Below are 21,024 nucleotides of genomic sequence, written 5' to 3' on the forward strand. Positions count from 1 at the left end.
TCATCAGATTTGCAATCGGGTAACTCATACACAACTTTAGAATGATCTGCTTGAGCATCCGTGAGCGTTTCATATGGACAAAAAGAACATATGTCCACATAAGTTGAATTCAAATTGAACTATTTTTATTTTATAACTTTATGTTTGGATTGTACTATTTTATTTGAATTATTGTTGCATTGAAATAGTTATGGATAAATTATGCTATTTTATCTTTGATTATTTTCAGCACCCTAAGTATATGAGAAAAATATCTATGGGACATACATTTTGTGACTACGACTGGATGGCCGACATTTGGCCCGCTGTCCGACACGTCCGGACGTATCCGCGGACATTTGATAATGTTCAATAAACGATCCACATTAGAGTTGTCCTAAGTGTGTCCTTTCCAACCATTGATGATGTCGGCATACATTTGATGATGTCCAATGGGTGCTCCAAGTTGGAGTTACCTTAACTGTGTGTCTTTTCCCAACTAACATGACCCAGCTACTTCATGAATGTGATGTATAATATTGTACATTTATGTTAACGGTATACCTCCAAATCAAATTTCTTTCATTTTTCTCATTTTCCTTTTTGCGGGAGTTTCTTCATGTAGAGGTTCTTATTTTGTACTCGCACGGTAACCAAATAATTTTGGAGCAATCCAGTCAATAAAAATGTCTCAGCCTCAGTATCGTCCTTTTTGAAAGGAAAAATAAAAGAATCTACCTGTTGGCGGTGGAGAAGAATATGCAACGAATTGTCGTTGAAACTGACTGCCAAGTGGTGTGCAAGATGTGGGAGGCGAATGATGATAGATCCACTGGATACTTGTTTACTCCGTGAGATGAAATCGTATCTCACAAACTTAGAGAATTCCTTATTTGGCCCTTTATTAAATTTTGCTTCTTTTTTGGCCCAAAAAACCTTTTCCTTCCTTTTTTGACACTCAAAGTTCATTTTGTTCCCTACTAGAACAATGCTCGTGCGTTGCAATGAGATATAAATATTCTAGTGCATTAGCTTGTGATTTACCTGTCCATAATAATGTGATTGTGTAAATAAATGTACATCAAATTCTGCCCGTGAATTACCTCATAATTTGATTAGATGTTTAGTAAGTAATTTAAAATGAAATTGGTTCAAAAGATAAGTGAATTAAGGTGATTGATTATCATATACATGGAAGGTTGGACGAAGGGGTAATGGGAAGAAAGGTGAAATGTGAACCTTACATTCTTTTTAAGTAGTAGAGATATGACACTTCCATCCATTTTTCCATCCAAGGGTGTTAAATGGCATGTAGAAAGACAATTTTGCCCCTGATGATAGTATGAACAGAAAAGAGGAAAAGAAGGGGTGTGAACGACCAAAAAAAAAATATGAGGCGGAATCTACACTCTTGCCTCTTTTCCTCCTCACCACGGCTCGGGCGCTAAGCCGAGTGTTGAAGCGTGCACATAGGTAGATGTACGAAAGCTAACTTCCTAAGAGCATTTCTAGTAGTACCCCTAAACTCTCAAACCCTCAAAAATAACCGCTTTTTTATGGGTTGAGACGAAAAATTTCTAAAGAATAGAACCCCTTAACCCTTAAACCCTCAAAAAAATTTAGAGGCTCAACCCCTATTCTCCTTCCCAGCCTGTAGAAACAGGGGTTGGCCAGCCCAACCCCTCCCCGACCCGATTCCATCGCCAACGACGCGCGGGAGGGAATTTTCAGCTCCCCCTCCCCGGATCCGGCCTCCGGCCGCCCTCCCGCCGCGCCGCGCCCCGGCGCTCCATCCCCGGCCGCCCCTCCGCCTCCCCGCCCCGCCGCGCACCGCCCCGCCGCCTCCCCGCCCCACCGTGCGCCCTCCTCCCCGCCCCGGCCGCCCTCCCGCCGGCCGCCCCTCCCGCCTCCCTTCCCGCCCTGACCGGCCGCCCAGGAGCCGGCATCGAGGAGCCGCGCCGCCGCCCTGCCCTCCCGCCGGCCGCCCAGGCCGTCCAAGCCGCGCCGCCGCCCTGCCCTCCCGCCGGTCGCCCAGGCCGTCCAAGCCGCTGTTTTTGCCCCTGTTTGAGGGTTCTAGTCTTTGCCCCTGTTTTTTAACCCTTAAATGTGTCAAAAACTAGCACTTCTCAACCCTTAAAACTGCTATAAGGGTTTGAGGGTTCTACTAGTAATGCTCTAAGGAGGCAGGCATGCACCTTGATTGATTCTGGAGCACGCTTAAAGCTAGCTAGCTTGGCACTAGCCAATGACACGCACGTCAGGGCAGCTAGTAAGGGCAAAGCCGACGGGTTGCTAGGTGGACAATGGCATGAGCGTGTGCAGCAATTTAATCGTGTATATATGGGTAATGACTCGATTCATGTAAGTAGTTTAGATAATTATTTGGACTCGATGGACACATTTTTCGGAACGAGTCAATGTGCTCTTGACTTCTTGCAAATTGCAATTAACGCAATGGCATGAGCGTGTGCAACAATTGAGGTGTGAACACAGCTCAGCCACATCACCTGTTGATATGTCACGGTCTAATCTATCGCCCGTAATATTAATCTCTACAGATTTATATGCTACAGTAGAGCACGAATGGGTTGTCATTGTTCCACTCATCATATTATTTATTTATCCCCGCAAAAAAAAGATTCATCATATAGTACTGTTTTTTATTTAACCACGACAAAATATATCGCATTACTTCTGCGCTTGCACGTAAATAATCTGGTCACATACTATACTAGGGGTAAAACGGTCTTCTTAGGTCAGACTTAACACCGTTACTAGACAAAACTAACGGAAGTGTCACATAAAGCCCAAAATGAAGTTTGAGTGTCAAAAAAGGAAGAACAAAAAATTTAGGGCCAAAAAGGGAAGCAGACTTTAAGAAAGGGCCAAATAAGGAATTCTCTCCACAAACTTTTAGGAATCCATACCAAGATTTGTAAAGAGAGTGCTAATGTACCGGCACATGTCTATGTTGGGAGACACTAAATTTAGTTTTTTTAAGGTGATATTGAATCCATTAAAAAAGCGCTTCGTTCGCTCCCCAGGTGACGGGCCAGGAGCCAAACCTAGCGCCGCCGCCAGCAGTCCCCGCCATCGTCTCTCCCATGCCGCGGGCCTGAGCCACGGTGGCAGCGGACCCGCCACTGAAGGGTGGCCGAGTGTTCTTCTGCTAGCGGAGGTTGCCTCGTGTGAGGCGATGGAGGCCATGGGCGGAGGTTTCTAGGGCGGCGGCCCTGCGGCGAGTTGGTGGAAGACGGCGATTGGACGCTGCTGGTGTGCGGTGCGCCCGCAGGTGATGCCGGCAGCGCTCGTTGATTCTTCTTCTCCGACTCGTGACCCTAGATCGCATTGGCGATCCTATCCAAGATCACTCGCCCATGTCATCGCCGAACCTCAACGGTTCCGGGCGCGACTGTGTTGACTCTGCCGGGCCTAGTGGCGTCATCACAAGGTTCCGGTCTGTAGAAGTGCATGCTCTAGTCAATGCAACCAAAAAACCGATCTGATGGAAGAGACTAGGCAACACATTATACGTCAACACTCCCCCTCACATGTGGCTCCCTCATGCCTAAACGTGGACCGAAAGTGGGCTGCAATTTAATTGCGCCAGCCGGGTCTTGAACTCAAGACCTTTTGGCTCTAATACCATGTAGAAGTGCATGCTCTAGCCAATGCAACCAAAAGACCGATTTGATGGAAAAGACTAGGCAGCACATTATACGTCAACACGGTCTGCTCGTACTACACAGGGACACCGCCTCCTGCCCGGATCTGCCACGATGTGCTCCTCGAATGCGGATGCAGTGCCGACGCCGTAGAAGGCCGCATGCTGGTGTGTTTGGTGATTGTCAACCGAAGATTGTTGCCATCCTGGAAACATCGGCATCGGCAACTCCATGGACCCGATTCCAGAGTGTATACATGGGGATTCAAGGCGGTCGCGTTTGAAGATCAGTTGGGTTGTGAAGGTATTATCTCGCATGCTCGTGTTGAGTCCAGATTGGCTACTATCGGTGGCTGTCCCAGGGAGTACTTGCAGTGAATGGGAAGATGATGACGATCCACTACTCAGTGTGTGCATACGGTTTGCGGAATCGTGCACGTGATGACTATGAGTCAGACGACTGGCGAATTGCAGCAGCTCGGCAAGTGGGGGCGGCGACAAGGATGACTTCATTCTTGGTGGTGCTCTTTGAGCTCAGCGTCTCGGTTTCCAGGGTGAAAACCCTAGGTCTAGCCTTCATTGGTTGTACCTGTCAATTATGGCTCTCTAGTCGTTTCCTTGTTGAAGGCATTGTCTGGTGATCGGACCTCTCCGGGGTGAAAACCCATGTTCTGACTTTTGCGGTTAGACATGGCGACGACAGCGCTTATGCATTGTTACCTTCTTGAAGACGTCGCTTCAGAGAACCCTCCTTATATGTAGTATAGGTGTCGTTAAAGGTGGTGGTTTGTTCATGTTGCTGCGAGACTCTGATCGCTCCGGCGGGGTTTCTTTAATTTTCTCTTTCCTTTCTCTTTTTCTTTTTGGCTGTGTGTTTCCTACTTTTCTTCATGTCTAGACTAGTTCTAGACATTTTTATTGTTGCAGAGACCGGGTGTATGTGATATCTTTTTGATATTAGTATATTCCTTTATAAAAAATAAATTTATCATGCAATCACAAAATCTTGGGAGTATATGCAATCATGCCTTAGTATGTTGATCATGCTGTGCAATCGGATTGATATTGTTCCACCTGTTTTTTATAAATAAATAAAGTGATTAGATGACAGTTCTAAAAAAAGCTGCTGGCCAACATAATGCAAATGTAGAGAAGAGAACAGCTCGCCTATCTTTTTTGAGAAGAAAAAGAAAGACGGAAATAAAAATAAAAACAAAAATGTTTTTTCTCAAAAGTTACGTGAGAAGACCAACAAAACAGGCCGCCCACCACGCTCCCCGTTTCAGAATTTCAGACAGCTAAACAAACTCGGCCAGCCCAGCTTTCCTCCTCCTCCCCCTCGACCTGCTGGTGACCGCCGTCTGCCTTCTCCGACGAATCTCCGCGCGAGTTCGGCCTAGCTCCACAGGGAGTCTCGAATCTCCCCTTTGCCGCTGAGTCGAGGAAGAAGGTCGGCTCGGGTTCGCTTACTCGTTCGCTCGAGGACGAGATTCAGCGGCGGGACTGATTGATTGATTGGGCGCGAGCGAGAGCCGATGAAGGGGAAGGGCGGGGCGCTCGACAGGAGGTCGTCTGCGAGGTGGAGGCTGCTGCTGCTCTGCGCCTTCAGCTTCGGGCTCGGCATGCTCTTCACCAACCGGTGGGTCTCTCTCACTCTCTCCCTCCATGCCCTTCTCTATGTCCGCAGGAGCCATTAGATCTCGCCGCGCGCTCCTCTCTTATTGGAGGGATTGCTGGGGCTAATGACGGCGAGGCTCGGACGGCTGTCAAAAGCTTGCGCGATTTTTCTCTTGGTTTTTGACCGCTCCAGGTTGACCAAGTTTGTTTTGTCCCACCTCTAGCCAATGGCGTGCTGAGATTTGTTTTCTGGAGGGAGATTGGATTTTAATCTGTCTCTTTCTCTTTGTTCTCTCCTCTTGAGCTCATGGGGATCCGGGGTTGGTGGAAAGCTCGCATTTCTTATTTAGAACACCGGAGATCGCGTTCTGATGTGGACTGGTGCATGTTACGTTTTGGGAACTCATGTTTCATCATCGAACTAGTAGAAGATACCTCGCGGGTTGCCGCTGAATTTCTGGTTGATAAGTTCCTAAAGATTATGTGAATACTAAATAGATGCTTCTCAAACATTTGAACAAATCAAAACACTCCACTTAAGTACTTGTGGTGCCATTAGGAAGAAAAGTGCAAATATCTGTGTCAAATTCATAAATCGCCTAAAGCAGGCGAATCTCAAGAAGCATGCCAACTTGTTTATCTACCTGTGGGTCAAAATGGTATAGCATATTAATTGCCAGCTTGTTCCTGTAGGCCCTCAGCTAAGAAAGGAAAACATGTTGACAACATGAAGAGAGGAGCAACACCTGCAACTGCCGCCATATATAGGCAGTTCCCTAGAATTGAATCGCAAAAGGAACATACTCCCTCCGTTCCAAATTACTCGTCATGGTTTTAGTTCAAATTTGAACTAAAACCACGACGAGTAATTTGGAACGGAGGGAGTAGTATGCAAGATAAAACAGATACGACAAAAGGTCAAATGGGTTGACGGTATTGGATCTTATCATAGAAGTTTAAAACATGAACATGAAAAGAAAATTGCCGCATATATTTGACCTTTTAATGGAAAAAGGGGCATCCCTGTGTGCGTGCTCCCGCTTGTGCAGGGTCCGGGGAAGGGTCCGACCACTTTGGGTCTGGAAGAAAGTGAAAAATACATTTAATTTGAGACCACATGAGCATGAACAGGGAGGTAAATTGTTTCTTGCAACCTGATCATGTCGTAGTTGGATACTTTGATATTGAACAAACAACAAAGAAAGCACCTAATAATGGACTATTTAATTAAGGGAAGGGCTGTTTCGTGACATGGACATGTAGATTAGATTAAATTTGAATTCTTCACATCGATACATATGGGGACCAAGAGAAACAAAAAATAATAATATATAAACATATAACTGCACATGTACAGATATGACAAATAGTACAATGGTTCATAGGAACAGACCTGAAAATAGAGAAGTTACTAACTTACTATAAAGAGGGCACCAGGCATGGAGGATGAGGTGATAATCAGTAGCACTAAGAAAGACATAAAAAAGAAGCCCGTACAGAATTCGTACTCCGTTATTGCAGTATCAATGATAAACATCTGGCAGGAAAATATGTATCGGTAATACATTTGATCTTGGAGGTTTGTCATTGTACAAACACTTGGTGAGCGTGCCACTAGGCCAGAATGATATTGCTGAAAGGCAAGGGAAATAACATCCATCTATTAGGAATAAATCAAATATACTTTTTTGCACAAAAGGATCAACCACAACTGGGAACAATACATCTGAACGTGAAGTGGTAACTGTCGAGGGCTGTTTCATCGATCCTAATAGCGGTTCAAGGGGGAGTACGTGGATTTTGTTGTCGAGGGGACGCCACGTCAGGAGACCAGGGGGTCTTTGGACACGGATCACACAAACATACAATATACCCAGGTTCTGGCCCCCAATGTGGGTAAAAGCTCTACTTCCTGCCTTTCTCTTTACTTATATATATGGAGAGTACAAAAGATTACAATGTCGAGAGAGGATCTCGATGAGACGGAGTGCCTTGTCGAGATGAGATGGTGGAGATTCGGACGATAAGCGCCGGAGTCCTTTCTAGGTGGTCTAGACTACAATGGTGCAGAGAAGGTCCCCCTCTATGATGATCCTGGTGGCCCTTACATAGCACAACTTGAAGGCCTCCATGTCGGTGCATAGGGCGTGTAGAGCTTGGAGTCTGGCCCTTACGTGGGTGTATGACACGTGCAGGGTCTTTTCTTCCTTATTTGTAGAGTCCTTCCTTACTCTGATATGTGACATGGCGGTATTCCTCCTCCTGAGGCAGTGGCGAATCTTCTGATGTCCCGAGGGTGTCTTGGGCCCTTGGGGGCCTGTCGTGGCAGGGAAGGGAGACAAGCCGACACGTGGTTTAACCTATCGTCTACCACAACTAATTAGAATTGCAAATGAAATTGAGACAGCAAAATTAACTCCCCCAAGTCCGAGTGAAGATCCATGGCAATCAAATTCATATACAACTAGAGGAAACCCCGCGCGTTGCAGCGGGACTTTGTAGAAATTAACGATAGTGCACATGGAAAATCTTATGCAAAAGCAATCTCTAAAAGGATAATAATTTTAGAAAAATATTTAGATTCAGGATCACAAACATTAGGCTCGTGCATGACTTATTTTTTTTCCTGCTCTACTAACCAGTGACCACAGACATAGTTCACTAAACAGTCAAAGTGAGGCTTCATGGGTGTAGCCATGCAATATTAAATTTATTAATCCTGTCACAATATCTAAATGCACATAAAAGTGTTCACACATATTTTGGCATTAAACCAATGGTGTCACCAAAAATGAAGATTGCAGTTTTGAAGAAAAATATCAAATATATAATCCGGATTACACAGATGTAGGTGCACAAATGACTAAATGTGCTCCACTGTAGAAACGTTTGGCAAACAACAGCGAATGGCTGGAAAATAAATCAATCCAGTATGAATCATACAAAAAGGGTTAATGTATAGCTCATTGCAAAAGAAAAAAGGTATAGTTACCAATCTAGAACTGCAGTACCTGGAATAAGAAAATCAATATGTTTTCCATTGCATAAAAATACGTGAGCAGATAAGAAAAAAGGTCAGAAAACATGACCCTCTTTCAGTAAATCATAAAATCAGTACAGATACTATTGAGCAATACCCAGGCCAGGCAGGGGCACTCACGCCCGGCGTCACCCACCCATGCGTATGGGTCTACCCGTGCCAGCGTCCGCACCATGGAGGCCGTAGGGCGCGCTGCAGAATCCCTTGGCGACCACGCACTGGTCCGTGAGCACCACCATGAGGGCACCTTTCTTGGAAGCACACCAGCCGCGAACTGGATGATCTAGACCAAGGTCGGTGACTTGCCGTGGGAGTGGTGCTCGTCGGAGACCTGACCGGCCAGGGACGCGGGTCGCCGCATTCAAGGCCGCGGCGCTGCCACCGCTCACCATGGCGGTCGACTGCAGATGTGAACAAATCGGTGACGCAAACAATTAAGTATTATCACAGCAGGTAGCAGTGTGCAGGTCGAGAGAGAGAGATCGAGAGAGAGAGAGAGAGAGAGAGAGAGAGAGAGAGAGAGAGAGAGAGAGAGAGAGAGAGAGAGAATAGTCGGTGGGATTTTGTTAGAGAATCGGTGGAGATATATTTGTCCAGGGAGATTAAGGGACCTAGTGGTCCGACTCTTAATTTCATCGTTATCAAGTAGTTTCCTCATTCACCTCCCGTGTTAATAGCTAGGTAGATGTATTTCGATCCTATATTCACCGCATGCAGTACTAATTGCGGTTTATGGGGCATGGCTAGCGATGGGAGTTTAGCGATAATTTTTCTTTTGCTTATTATCTGTTGCATTCGGGAGACTGTTGAAATTTAAGGTCGCAATATTCAACCTCCGCACCAAGTGTATGAGTAGGGATAAATGTCATCGCCCTATTAACTGAATTTATCGGTAGGTTCAGCAGCAAAATAGCAAGCAGAGGAGAGAGGATCAGCAGCAGCAACAACATAGCAAACAGAGGAGGAGCAAGTGGGCAGCAGCGGCAACATAGCACCATCACCATGTAGAAGTCCTAAAGCAGAGGAGCTTGCTGCTTGGGGAGGCTATGGCGAGGGCAGCAGTGGAGGCAATGTTCTGGTGGCTTGGGGAGGCAGCGGACGCAGCAGCGTCGGAAGGGAGGGGGGCGATGCACTGCGGCTGGGGAGGTGGCGAAGGTCAATGGTGAGTTGATGCATGGCGGTCAGGGAGGCGGTGGACACAACAGCAGTGCATGTCGGACGGGACACGTCACACGACGGTTTGAGGCGGCGACGGAGACTGCAGCGGTGCAGGCGATGGTTCCGGCCAACGGGAAGGCAAGCTCATGCTGCCGGGGGGGGGGGGGGGGGGGGGGGGAGCACGCCCAAATCCCACAGCCCTAGGCTTGGGATTGCTGGGAGAGTCACGGGCAGAAGATTTTCGGTTTTGTTGACCCCACCAGCGTCAGTTAATCGGAGATGCCCCATTTCTTGGTCTGACACCCGATTAATGGGCTTGTCAGACCGGTTAATCCCCCTGGCCAGTTAACTCACCGTATTTGTCTCAAAAAAAGTTAACTTGCCCAATAGGGTGTATAATCGGTGTGCCTCCAAGCAGCGATTAACTGGTCAGTTAACTGATGAGTCGGCCGATTTTTAGAACAGTTCATAGACGTAGAGTAATTTAGCTGGGTAGTATAGCCTGCGAAACTGAAGGTAGAAATTGAAGTGATCAATATATAGCCTCCAGTGATATAATATATCTGAACCCAAAATAGCATGTGCAAGACTACGGCTACTTACTGGCTTGCATTGGCTTCAATCATCGTGAAGCGGATTGGTGTGATGCATACACATATCAGTACTGGTCTTCACTCCTAAGATCGGATGCATATATAGCAGGAATGAATTTAGGATTTGGAACTTTGGCAGGGATGGTAGGAGAAGAGGACGACACATGAATTGGGGGAGTTGAAGAGGAAATTAAAGAGTTGAAGCATCCATGCTGCGTTCTCGGGAGGCGAGGAGCCCAGGAAGGAGGAGCTAACGGGAGGTACGTGGAGCAAGGGGGGATCAACTCTTGGGCTGCAGACCTGAGCCACTTGTGGTCAATCAAACGGCTGAAAGAATTTATGGTGACGTGGACACGTGAGAGCGCATGAAAATCAGCTAGTGGGGGGCTCCTATTTAGATATAGTAGATACAAGCTCGCCACTGCATTTTCTTTGTTCGAAGAATGTCCTGCTACTTGCAGCCAGCCTAATAATTAAACGCCCGTGTGAGATCTATGCTGAAGAGCTTGCCTTTTTTATAAGTGAATGTTCATTTAGGTCGCGTACTACTGAGCTAGTATACATGTGCAAGACTAGATGGAGTGACGAACACTTTTGGGTGGATTCCTACTCTCTCTCCCCCCCCCCTCTCTCTCTCTCTCTTGAAGTGTGGATTTACTTTCTATTAGTAAAGCTTGGATTTGGAATAAGTACATGTTTGTCCTTGCGCTGTCAAAGTTATTCTCCCTCAGAGATTTTATCTTGACAGAAATTGTAGCTAAATATAAATTTATTGGGATTCAAGTTGAAGGTTGTTCAGTTGATCTTTAGAAAGGGCTGTAATTGAAACAAATAACAAAGAGTAAGGATAATTTTGGTTCCTAATCTCCAAGGGAATTCAAGTTATACATTTTGAAGATGAAATACTTGTTTGTTGTTGCTCTTTGGAATTTATTGACGAATCCTTACCGGTGCTTTTACAGCTTCTGGACAGCACCAAATACCAATAACCACATCATGTCCCAACACAGGAGACAAGACCAGGAGTTGCAACTTGTGTCAGAGGATTGCAATACAAAGAGGGTGGGTTTCCAAATTCAGTAAATTTGCATGATTTATCAAGTTTTATACTGCTTTTTCCTTGAACTGTCTAATTTACAATTGGATTGCAGAAGCATGGGGAGCACAAGGATATAATGGGAGAGGTAACCAGGACCCATGAAGCCATACAGTGAGCTCATTTGACCCCATCCAGTGTTAAATCTAAGAGTTCAACTGTATTGTGGTTACTTGTATCTGATTTTTTTTCTTCTTCGGATTGTTTGTGGTAGATTGTTGGATAAGTCAATCTCAACGCTGCAGATGGAGCTTGCAGCAAAGCGAAGCACGTTGGAACTGGTCCGTTCTGGTGTGCCAGTAACTTCAGAAACTAGTCAATCAAGGAAAAAAGCATTCGTTGTCGTTGGAGTTAACACCGCTTTCAGTAGCCGCAAGCGTCGTGATTCAGTCAGGGAGACATGGATGCCTCAAGGTTGGTAATACTTTGGTGTTAATTGCGATGAATAATAGCATGTTTGTGGTTACTGAATTTGGATGTTGATGATCTAGTTAGCGTATTGTTATTCAATACAGGGTACCATAAAAGAGCTCACCAAAAAACCATTTGTTTGCAGTTAGAAGCAACATCTCTCTTTTTGTTGACTGTTTTATTTCTGCAGTCACCATCGTTTACACTATCATGCCGTGATTGAATACATTTATCAGACCATGTTTCCGCACATGCACCTGATTAAGCATATGGCACTGTGGAACAGCCCCTAGATCTGAGGGCGATCCAGTGGCCTGGAGGTGCTTGGGGGCCGACGGTTCGTCGGCGAGGCGGTGCCGTCGTGCAGTAGCAGAAGGCAGTGGGGATTAGAGATAGAGAACATGGATTAGGGAAACTAGACTTTATTGATTATAATTGGAATATCCTGGACTTTGGCATATCCTGGACTCTAATTGGAATCTGATACAAACTAGATTACCTTAACAACCTGAAGACTACCAAAACAGAGGCATACCCCGGACATCAAACTGCCCTTGTCTAGCTACAGCCTAACCTGCCCCTGCTGCCTTCCGTTTAACATAAGGAACCCACATAACATCTCTCCCTTCATCGACAAGAAGCTCGTCCTCGAGCTGATAATCTGGATATTGCTTGATGAAGTCAGCAGGGGGCTCCCAAGTGGCATCCATTTCCAAAGAACCTACCCATTGAACAAGCACATGCTTCACTCTGCGTATGCTTGAGCTTAGTACTTTGGCAGGCTCTGGAATGACGCGACCATCCTGAATCAATGACAATGGTGGCTGTCACATAAGGAGCAACACCGTGTAATTTCTTCAAAAGGCTCACATGGAAGACATCATGTAGACGAGAGCCTTCAGGGAGATCCAGCTTGTAGGCAATAGAACCAACATGCTCCAGAATCTTGTAAGGTCCATAAAAGCGCTGAGCTAACTTGCCACGTGTATGGCCTGACAATGAAGCAGCTTGCCTGTGGTGAAGGCGCTGCCATGCCCACTCACCAACATCAAAGGAAGGATCCCGATGATGCTCATCGTAGTACTTCTTGCTGCGTTGTTGCCTTGTTGGGCCTGAAGCAGACGCTCACGAACCTCCTGAAGAAACTGATCATGTTCTTGCAAAGCGGTCCCTACTGACTCAACTTTGGCTTCGCCCTTGTTATAAGTCGGTAGAGCAGGAAGGTCATGGCCGTAGACCACCTTGAAGGGAGTGTCATAAAGCGAGGAATGATACAATGGACTATGGAAGCCCATGGAGCTGAACAATACCGTCAAAGAAAGCTCTGGCCATCGAGATAGCAGTGTACAGATGTGCCAATGGTATGAAGTGTGCATATTTAGAGAAGAGATCGACAACAGAAAGGATCACTGTCTTGCCATGGACACAAGGAAGGGCCTCAATAAAATCCATTGAGATATCCAACCAGACCGTTGAGGGCACCATCAGAGGCTGAAGCAGACCAGCAGGGTGAAGAGTCTCGGTCTTGTTCCATTGACAAATCTTGCAGGAACGTACCAATTCTTGCACCAATGGACACTCACTTGGTATGCGCAGTGGCTATGAAGTGTCTTCTGAATGCGCTCATGGGCTGCATTCTGCATGGGCCTCTTTTAGAAAAGATGTTACCAACGACGATGACGTAAGCACATAAACATGTTGGCAGTGCAAGATCAGATCATCAAAACACGACCAAGGGTCACTGAGCTCACTGGACAGAATACGGGCACACAAGGATACTTTTTTTTTTCACCCGCAAAAAAAGGCGAGGAGATGGAAGAATCAGTGGGAAATGGGGGCGAAATGGGTGGCGGCGACTGGGTGGGTGTGATTGGAGCCTCGTTCGCATAGTTCCAATGTTTTCGAGTCGATGAGTCGACGGGTCGCTTGGAGGGGGCGACTCTAGACTAGTCGTGACTAGTCTAGACTCACGGTCGACGAGTCGACATGGCGACGAGTCGACGTGAGTTAAGCAGCAGGCAGTCAGGGGAGGAGCACAAGTGCACAGCAGCAGCAGCAACCAGGGGAGGAGGGGAGGAGCACACCACCAGCAGCAGTAACCAGGGCCAACTGAGAGATGGGCCACTAGTTATGCACTTCCCTGTGGCCCAAAAGCCCATCTAGTAGCTATATACTCCTCCCGTGACCTAATCCACCATCCACACTCCCTCCTCCCTCACCACAGCCGCCACACATTCTGCTGCCACTCTCTTGCCACCAGTCCACCACTCCTCCCAGCGATGGATCTCTCAACTCCCCCGCAGCAGCTCTCTTGCCACCGCTCCTCCCAGCCCGCTCCTCTTGCAGCTGCAGCTTCAGCAGCAGCAGCAGCGGCGGCCAGCGCTGCAGCGGGGGCGCAGAAGCGGCAGCAGCAGCGAGGCAGCACAGCAGCAGCATCAGCAGCACGGCGGCGGGAGAGTGCTCCAGATCCAGCGCTGCCTTGAGTCGTTCGACCCAAAAACCGCGACTAGTCGTGACTAGTCGAGACTAGTCGCGCGAGTCGCTCGACTCATCCCAGGAGTCGAGTCGAGAGGCTGAGTCGGCCCTGGAACTGTGACTAGTCGAGCGACTCGAAATCCATGCATAGTTCCGCCCTGAAGCGAGGAACCCCTGGCGATGATGTGCCAAGTGGAGAGCGCCAAGATTTGTGCGTAGTATCAAACGGCTACGAAGACGTCGCTCGAACTTGGTAAAAATGTGACATTTGTTTTTTATCTGTTCGCACACGAACACGTTACCGTGTACCCTCAACGCCGGGGGTGATGCACAGCAGCTCACGTCGAAGGAGACCCGTCCGGAAGCGCGGTTCGCAAGCAATCTGGCGGGCACTTTTGTAGACCCGAAACCTCACACGCCCGGGAGGGACCCCGTCAGGGCGCGCGGTGGCTATGGGCTGCCCTAGGATCGACTTGATCGCCCCTAGGGCCTTGTGGATTGCCGCCCTGCAACTAGAAGAACAGACGAAGAACGAGGAAGAAGAAGAACAAGGGAGAAGATAAAGGTAAAGGTAAAAAGTGATAGATTGATTTGTTCGATTGTGTGTTGTTTAATCGGCCGTCACCCTTTACATATATATGAGGCGGCTGGACTTCCTGTACAAGAAAAGGACTCAAATCACGTCCAAATCGTCAAAAGTTACCCTAACTCGGACTACGAGGGCCAGAACTTCCGGGCTCATATTATATCAAGTAGCCCTCTTGCACTGAAACTGCAGGTCGCATACCACTTCGGATCACGATGGTCCCAAAAACAAAGTTGTAGATCTTGCAATGGAGAAAAACTCTTCAGTTGATCACTTTTTCATCCGAGGTCACATTGATGTTGAATTCGGACCCGCAAATGTGCAAATAATGTTAAAACTCCAGTTTTCGGGGCGCACCATGTGCAAACTTTCGGTTTAGCCCGGAGCCTCCTCGGAAGTTTTGCCCGGAACTTCCAGGGCAGACTTCTGCAGCACACCGTTTTGGCTCTAACTTATGCATACGGACACCGATTGAGACGTTTTTTATATCAAAATCGTTCGTTTCGACGAGACGAAGACAATCCGTGTAGAAACTTTTCTCATAAGAGGCCGTCTTGGAGGCTTAATTGGCCGAACAATACTCTGAATACAAAATCTTAGTAATTTGAGCATAGTTTCGGCCCTTGAGATGAGATCGGATGATGATGGCCCAAACTTGAAAGACGTCCATGTCGACAAGACGAAACTTTTTCATGTAGATCACTTCTCCATTTGAGGCCATCTTAATTAAGTTCTTGACCATGTCAAAATTGGGTGTCAACATTATCATTTAAGGATATAATTCCCATGTATCTTTTTTAGGCCAATGATTCGTCACATAGGTCTAAGCCGGGCCAGCAAGCTCTAAATTGATGGTTTTTCCTTGTAGCAAAAGTTATTCAAGTAAATGTGCATACTGTATATACTTTTCCTTTTCTTCTTTGTTATGTCAACCATAACCTTTATAACATTGTTATTGAATTCCAAATGTTGTCATAGTCCACTATTTTGTTTTTACTAAAGTTCTCTTCTGCATTTATTACATTGTTATTGAATAATAACTTTTATAACCACCTTGATATTCATTACATTGTTATTGAATTCCAAATGTTGTCATAGTCCACTATTTTGTTTTTACTAAAGTTCTCTTCTTCATTTAGGTGAGAAGCTGCTGCAGCTTGAAGAACAGAAGGGAATAGTTATACGCTTCACTATAGGCCATAGGTAAACAAGTGGTTCTTCTTGCCCCCAGGTCATTTTTACTGTTTAATCATCTCTGGTGTTGCAAAATTCTCTGCCTAGAGCCTGCAATCATATAATTTGGATGATTCTTTCTCGTCTGTTTTAGAAAGCATTCCTGCAGGCATCTATGACAACAAAACAACAACAACAACAAAGCCTTTCAGCCCAAAACAAGTTGGGATAGGCTAGAGTTGAGACCCATAAGATATTGAAACCAAATCATGGTTCCATGGATAGCCAACTTCTACGCACCCCTGTCCATGGCTAAATCATTGGTGATATTCCAGTTCTTCAGATCTCACTTTACAGACTACTCTCATGTCAAGTTTGGTCTACCCCGACCTCTCTTGACATTATCAACATGCCTTAACCGTCTGCTGTGCACTGGCGCTTCTGGAGGCCTGCGTTGTATATGCCCAAACCATCCCAAACAATGTTGGACAAGCTTCTCTTCAATTGGCCACCCCAACTCCATCATGTATATCATCATTCCAGATCCGATTCTTTCTTGAGTCGCCACATATCCATCTCAACATGTGCATCTCTGCTACACCTAGCTGTTGGACATGTCGCCTTTTGGTTGGCCAACATTCAGCGGCATACAACATTGTAGGTTGATTTGCCGTTTTATAGAACCTGCCTTCTAGCTTTTGTGGCACTCTCTTATTACACAGAACGCCAGAAGCTTGGCGCCACTTCATCCATCCAGTTTTGGTTCGATGGCTGACATCTTCATCCTTTTGCAACATTGACCCAAAATATTGAAAGGTGTTCTTCTGAGGTACCGCTTGCCCACCAAGGCCAACTTCCTCCTCGTGCCTAGTAGTATTGACACCACACCTCATGTACTCAGTTTTGTTCTACTAAGCCTAAAACCTTCCGATTCTAAAGTTTGTCTCCACAACTCTAACTTTCTATTAACCCCCGTCCCACTATCGTTGACTAGCACCACATCATCCGCAAAGAGCATACACCATGGGATATCTCCTTGTATATCCCTTGTGCCCTCATTCATCACCAAAGCAAAAAAGATAAGGGCTCAAAACTGACGCCTGGTGTAGTCCTATTTTAATTGGAAAGTCATTAGTGCCGCCATCACTTAGTCGAACACTTGTCACAACATTATCGTACGTGTCCTTGATGAGGGTAATGTACTTTGTTGGGACTTTGTGTTTCTCCAAGCCCACCACATGACATTCCGCGGCATCCTATCGTAGGCCTTCTCAAAGTCAATGAACACCATATGCAGGTCCTTGTTTACTCCTTGTATCTCTCCATAAGTTGTCGTACCAAGAAAATGGTTTCCATAGTCGACCTCCCATGCATGAAACCAAACTGATTTTTGGTCACGCTTGTCATTCTTCTTAAGCGGTGCTCAATGACTCTCTCCCATAGCTTCATTGTATGGCTCATTAGCTTAATTCCACGGTAATTAGTACAACTTTGAACACCCCCCTTGTTCTTGAAGATTGGTACTAATATACTCCACCTTCATTTTCTCTTTCTAAAGAGGGTGTTAGCTACTATCCGTAGGCTAAGGCGAAGCTTAAAATATCCTCTCTTTTTTGATTCCTGCTGCCATATCCAAAGCCCCCATGCATCCCTTCAAAACCTATGTTAGATGTACCCGCGTGGTCATTGAGGTCTCCTCCTATGAAGAGCTTCTCGCCAATAGGTACACTCCTAACCATGTCCCCCAAGCCTTCCTAGATTCCCTCATGGTGCTCTCATTGTGGCCTACTTGCAGGGCATAAGCCCTGATAACAATGCGAACTAAGTTTCCCCCAAGCCTTCCCAGAACTCCCTCTTGGTGCTCTCACTATGGCCTACTTGCGGGGCATAAGACCTGATAACAGTGCGAACTAAGTTCCCAACGACCAGCTTGACCAAGATAATCCGGTCCCCTTGCCCCTTGATGGCTACCACTCCATACTTGAGGCTCTTGTTGATCAAGATGCCTACTCCGTTTCTGTTTGTAGTTGTCCCCGTGTACCACAACTTGAAGCTGGTATCCTCTACCTCCTTCGCCTTGTGTCCCTTCCATTTGGTATTTTCGACACATAGGATGTCAACATCCCTCCTCACCGCTGCATCCACTAATTCCCGTAACTTACACTCCCTACATTCCAGCCATCTATGTGGATCCTACTAGGCTCGGCTAGCTGTCTTGCTCTTCGCACTTGTCGAGCCAAATGCGAAGACCCTTGCTCATTTTTTCACTACACCCGGGCGTCGATATAGCGTGCCACTAAGGATGCGACGACGCGATCCTTGCTCACTTATCACCGTATCAGATCAAGATATGGCGCACCACCAAGGGGGTGACGGCCCGGGCCTTGCCGTTTAACATTACACCCGGGTTCCGATATGGCGTCTCGCTAAGAGGGTTACGCCCCAACGGTGTTCTTCTAGGTTTCATCTCCGTAAGAGTGGCTGCGTTTTGACGTTGGCTCGCCAAGCCTATCACAATCCTCCTCCTTTACCCAGGCTTGGGACCGGCTACATTGAGACAACATAGGTGGAGTTGCAGGCATCCATGAATAAGCTATAATAATTTTCACCAAATTTGGGGTAAGACATGCACAAGTCTCTTGCTAAGTTGCTAGTTGTCAATTTGCCATCAGACACCTCACCTCCCTTGGTTGCAATGGATGATTCATCGACACAACTCTGATTTAATCCATCTTCCTTATCTTTTATATCTAAATAGCTAGCCCCCACTAACTATTTCTCTCAACATGCAAGCATGCCACATCATCGCACAACATGCATGAGAAAAGGCCCACCTCCACTACCATATGTCTCTCAACATGCAAGCATGCCACTTCATCATGAAACATGCATGAAAAAAAGTCTTATCTCAACATGCAAATATACATGAGAATTTTCATTCTATTATGTTATTTATATTTAATACACATTCTACAACTATATAGTACTCAAACATAATAAATTATATGTATTTTCAGTTCTGGCCTTTCATATTATTACTTCAAATATTCATGTTTCATACAACGAATCACATTTAAATATGTTGCAATATTTCCGCAACAACATGCGGGGTATCATCTAGTTCTATAGAACAGAGGTGTTAATATTAGGGTTGTTCTATGTTGCTATTCCTGTCCGCTTGAAAATCTGGTACTAGTTCCTTGCAAAATGTGAACGGTTTTGGTGATTGTGCAGTGCTACATCCAATAGTATATTGGACAAAGCAATAGATGCAGAAGATGCACAACATCATGACTTTCTTAGACTGGTAAGGCTGTATCCTTCAGTGATGTTATGACACCGATCAAACCATACTTCTATTAGAAATTTTTAGTAGCACTGACCATGTTACCTGTTGGTGTTGTTCATTTATCATTCAGGACCATGTCGAGGGGTATCATGAACTCTCCGCAAAGACAAAAATCTTCTTCTCCACGGCCGTGGGCATTTGGGATGCTGACTTCTTCGTCAAGGTCGATGATGATGTGCATGTGAACTTAGGTGCATTTTATTTCTTTGATGTTATTGCCTTCTTTCAGAAAAAAAACCCGACTTCTGTTTATCACCTTACTGGTACGCTGCACATGGAAAAACAGGAATGCTTGCCACTACCCTTGCGAGGCATAAAGCGAAACCAAGAACTTATATTGGCTGCATGAAGTCAGGCCCAGTTCTTGCTGACAAGTAATGTTAACTAGACTGTCTTGCAATTAAATTCTAGCTTTGGGGTACAAACTACGCTTGAACCTGCGCTTGTCATGTAGGAATCTGAAGTACCATGAACCTGAGGCCTGGAAATTTGGGGAGGACGGAAACAAGTATTTTCGCCATGCTACTGGACAGATATATGCCATCTCAAAAGATCTTGCGACCTATATCTCAATAAATCAGTATGTTCCATTGATGGTCATGTCATAAAATGGTCCTCCAGATAAAAATTAAAGTCAATCTGATGATGCCTTTTGATTTTGTCAGACCTATCTTACACAAGTATGCGAACGAAGATGTATCACTTGGGTCATGGTTTATTGGGTTAGAGGTTAATCATATTGATGAAAGGAACATGTGCTGTGGAACTCCACCAGGTCTGTCTCCTCACCATAAAAAACACTTATGTATACTTCTCTAACCTCTTATAATTGTGCATTGACATCTCTGCAGATTGTGAGTGGAAAGGGCAAGCTGGCAATATCTGTGTGGCATCCTTTGATTGGAGCTGCAGTGGCATATGCAAGTCCGTCGAGAGGCTCAAGGATGTACATGCTCGATGCGGCGAAGGCGATTCTTCTGTTTGGAGTGATCTAATCTAGCTAATACTCTCCCTGGCGTAAATATGTAGCATTTTCAGTAAACCCTGACGATCGTGCCTCAGTGGCTACAACTGAAATGACTGAAATTGCACAACAGGTCCGCAGATGGACTATATTTCTGGTAGTTCGGCCTGAGGCAACAGATGTAGTGTAGATGATACTTGTTCAGTCGTCGAGAGATCTCAGTAGATGGGAATTGCTTTGTGCCATCACCGGTGACTTCAGTAGTGTTAGAAGAGAGACCAAAGCGAGTGAGTAGCTGCTGTGTACCACAGATTAGGGAAAAACATCTAGTACAAATTTTGATCAATTCTTTTGATGTCGGTTCTTTTTGTTATCCTTTGCAGGAACACCTGAAAATAGGATTCAATCCTCAATTTTGTATTGAAAATCCAATGCAACATACCGTAAAAAAGTCCATGAAACTTGACATCACTCTTGTAGACCAGCGCTTGGGTTAATTTGCTTGTATGAACCCCTCCCCCCCTCCCCCCATATTTTTGAAGGCAGGAGTATCCCGCCGACACAAGCACAAATTCTTCAGCAGCGGCATAATGTAAGAGAGGGCGAGGAAAAAACTAGGTTGGCTCGGTGAAGACAACCAGTTCCAGGGTTGAGACGGCTGAGTCGCAGTTCAGAGAACACACAGTCCTCATCATATTCCTCTTGAGCTAAGGTCTGCAGACCTCTCTCAATCGCTCGTGGTAAGTTTTCAAGGTAGACTTCCAAAACCTTCACAGACTTGTTCACCGGTGCACCACAATGACTTTTGGTGTACTCAGAACTTCACGCCTAACCGTCTGGAAAAATGACAGTCTTCAAAGGTAACAGGCGTCGGATCACACACATCAATCTCTTCAGTGATGCCCAATCACTTTGGCTC

General features: G+C 46.0%; 1 protein-coding gene across 2 annotated transcripts; it reads left to right on the plus strand.

The window, feature by feature from the left end:
- Window positions 1-4,906: 4,906 nt before the first annotated feature.
- On the plus strand, window positions 4,907-20,460 carry LOC109761444 (beta-1,3-galactosyltransferase 7). Of its 2 annotated transcripts, XM_073501380.1 has the most exons (12): window positions 4,928-5,282; window positions 10,191-10,311; window positions 11,014-11,113; window positions 11,203-11,261; window positions 11,362-11,561; window positions 15,759-15,822; window positions 19,027-19,099; window positions 19,212-19,332; window positions 19,428-19,515; window positions 19,596-19,721; window positions 19,807-19,916; window positions 19,993-20,460. In XM_073501380.1, the coding sequence occupies exons 3-12, from the start codon at window positions 11,048-11,050 to the stop codon at window positions 20,139-20,141; spliced, it is 1,056 nt and encodes a 351-aa protein (XP_073357481.1). In that variant the 5' UTR covers window positions 4,928-5,282; window positions 10,191-10,311; window positions 11,014-11,047; the 3' UTR covers window positions 20,142-20,460. The 2 variants fall into 2 exon arrangements, with proteins under 2 accessions (XP_020175847.1, XP_073357481.1); XM_020320258.4 differs by lacking the exon at window positions 10,191-10,311 and having other exon boundaries at window positions 4,907-5,282.
- Window positions 20,461-21,024: the final 564 nt, after the last annotated feature.

The sequence above is a fragment of the Aegilops tauschii genome, chromosome 6 (genome assembly GCF_002575655.3).
Source record: "Aegilops tauschii subsp. strangulata cultivar AL8/78 chromosome 6, Aet v6.0, whole genome shotgun sequence".
Classification (NCBI taxonomy): Eukaryota; Viridiplantae; Streptophyta; class Magnoliopsida; order Poales; family Poaceae; genus Aegilops; species Aegilops tauschii.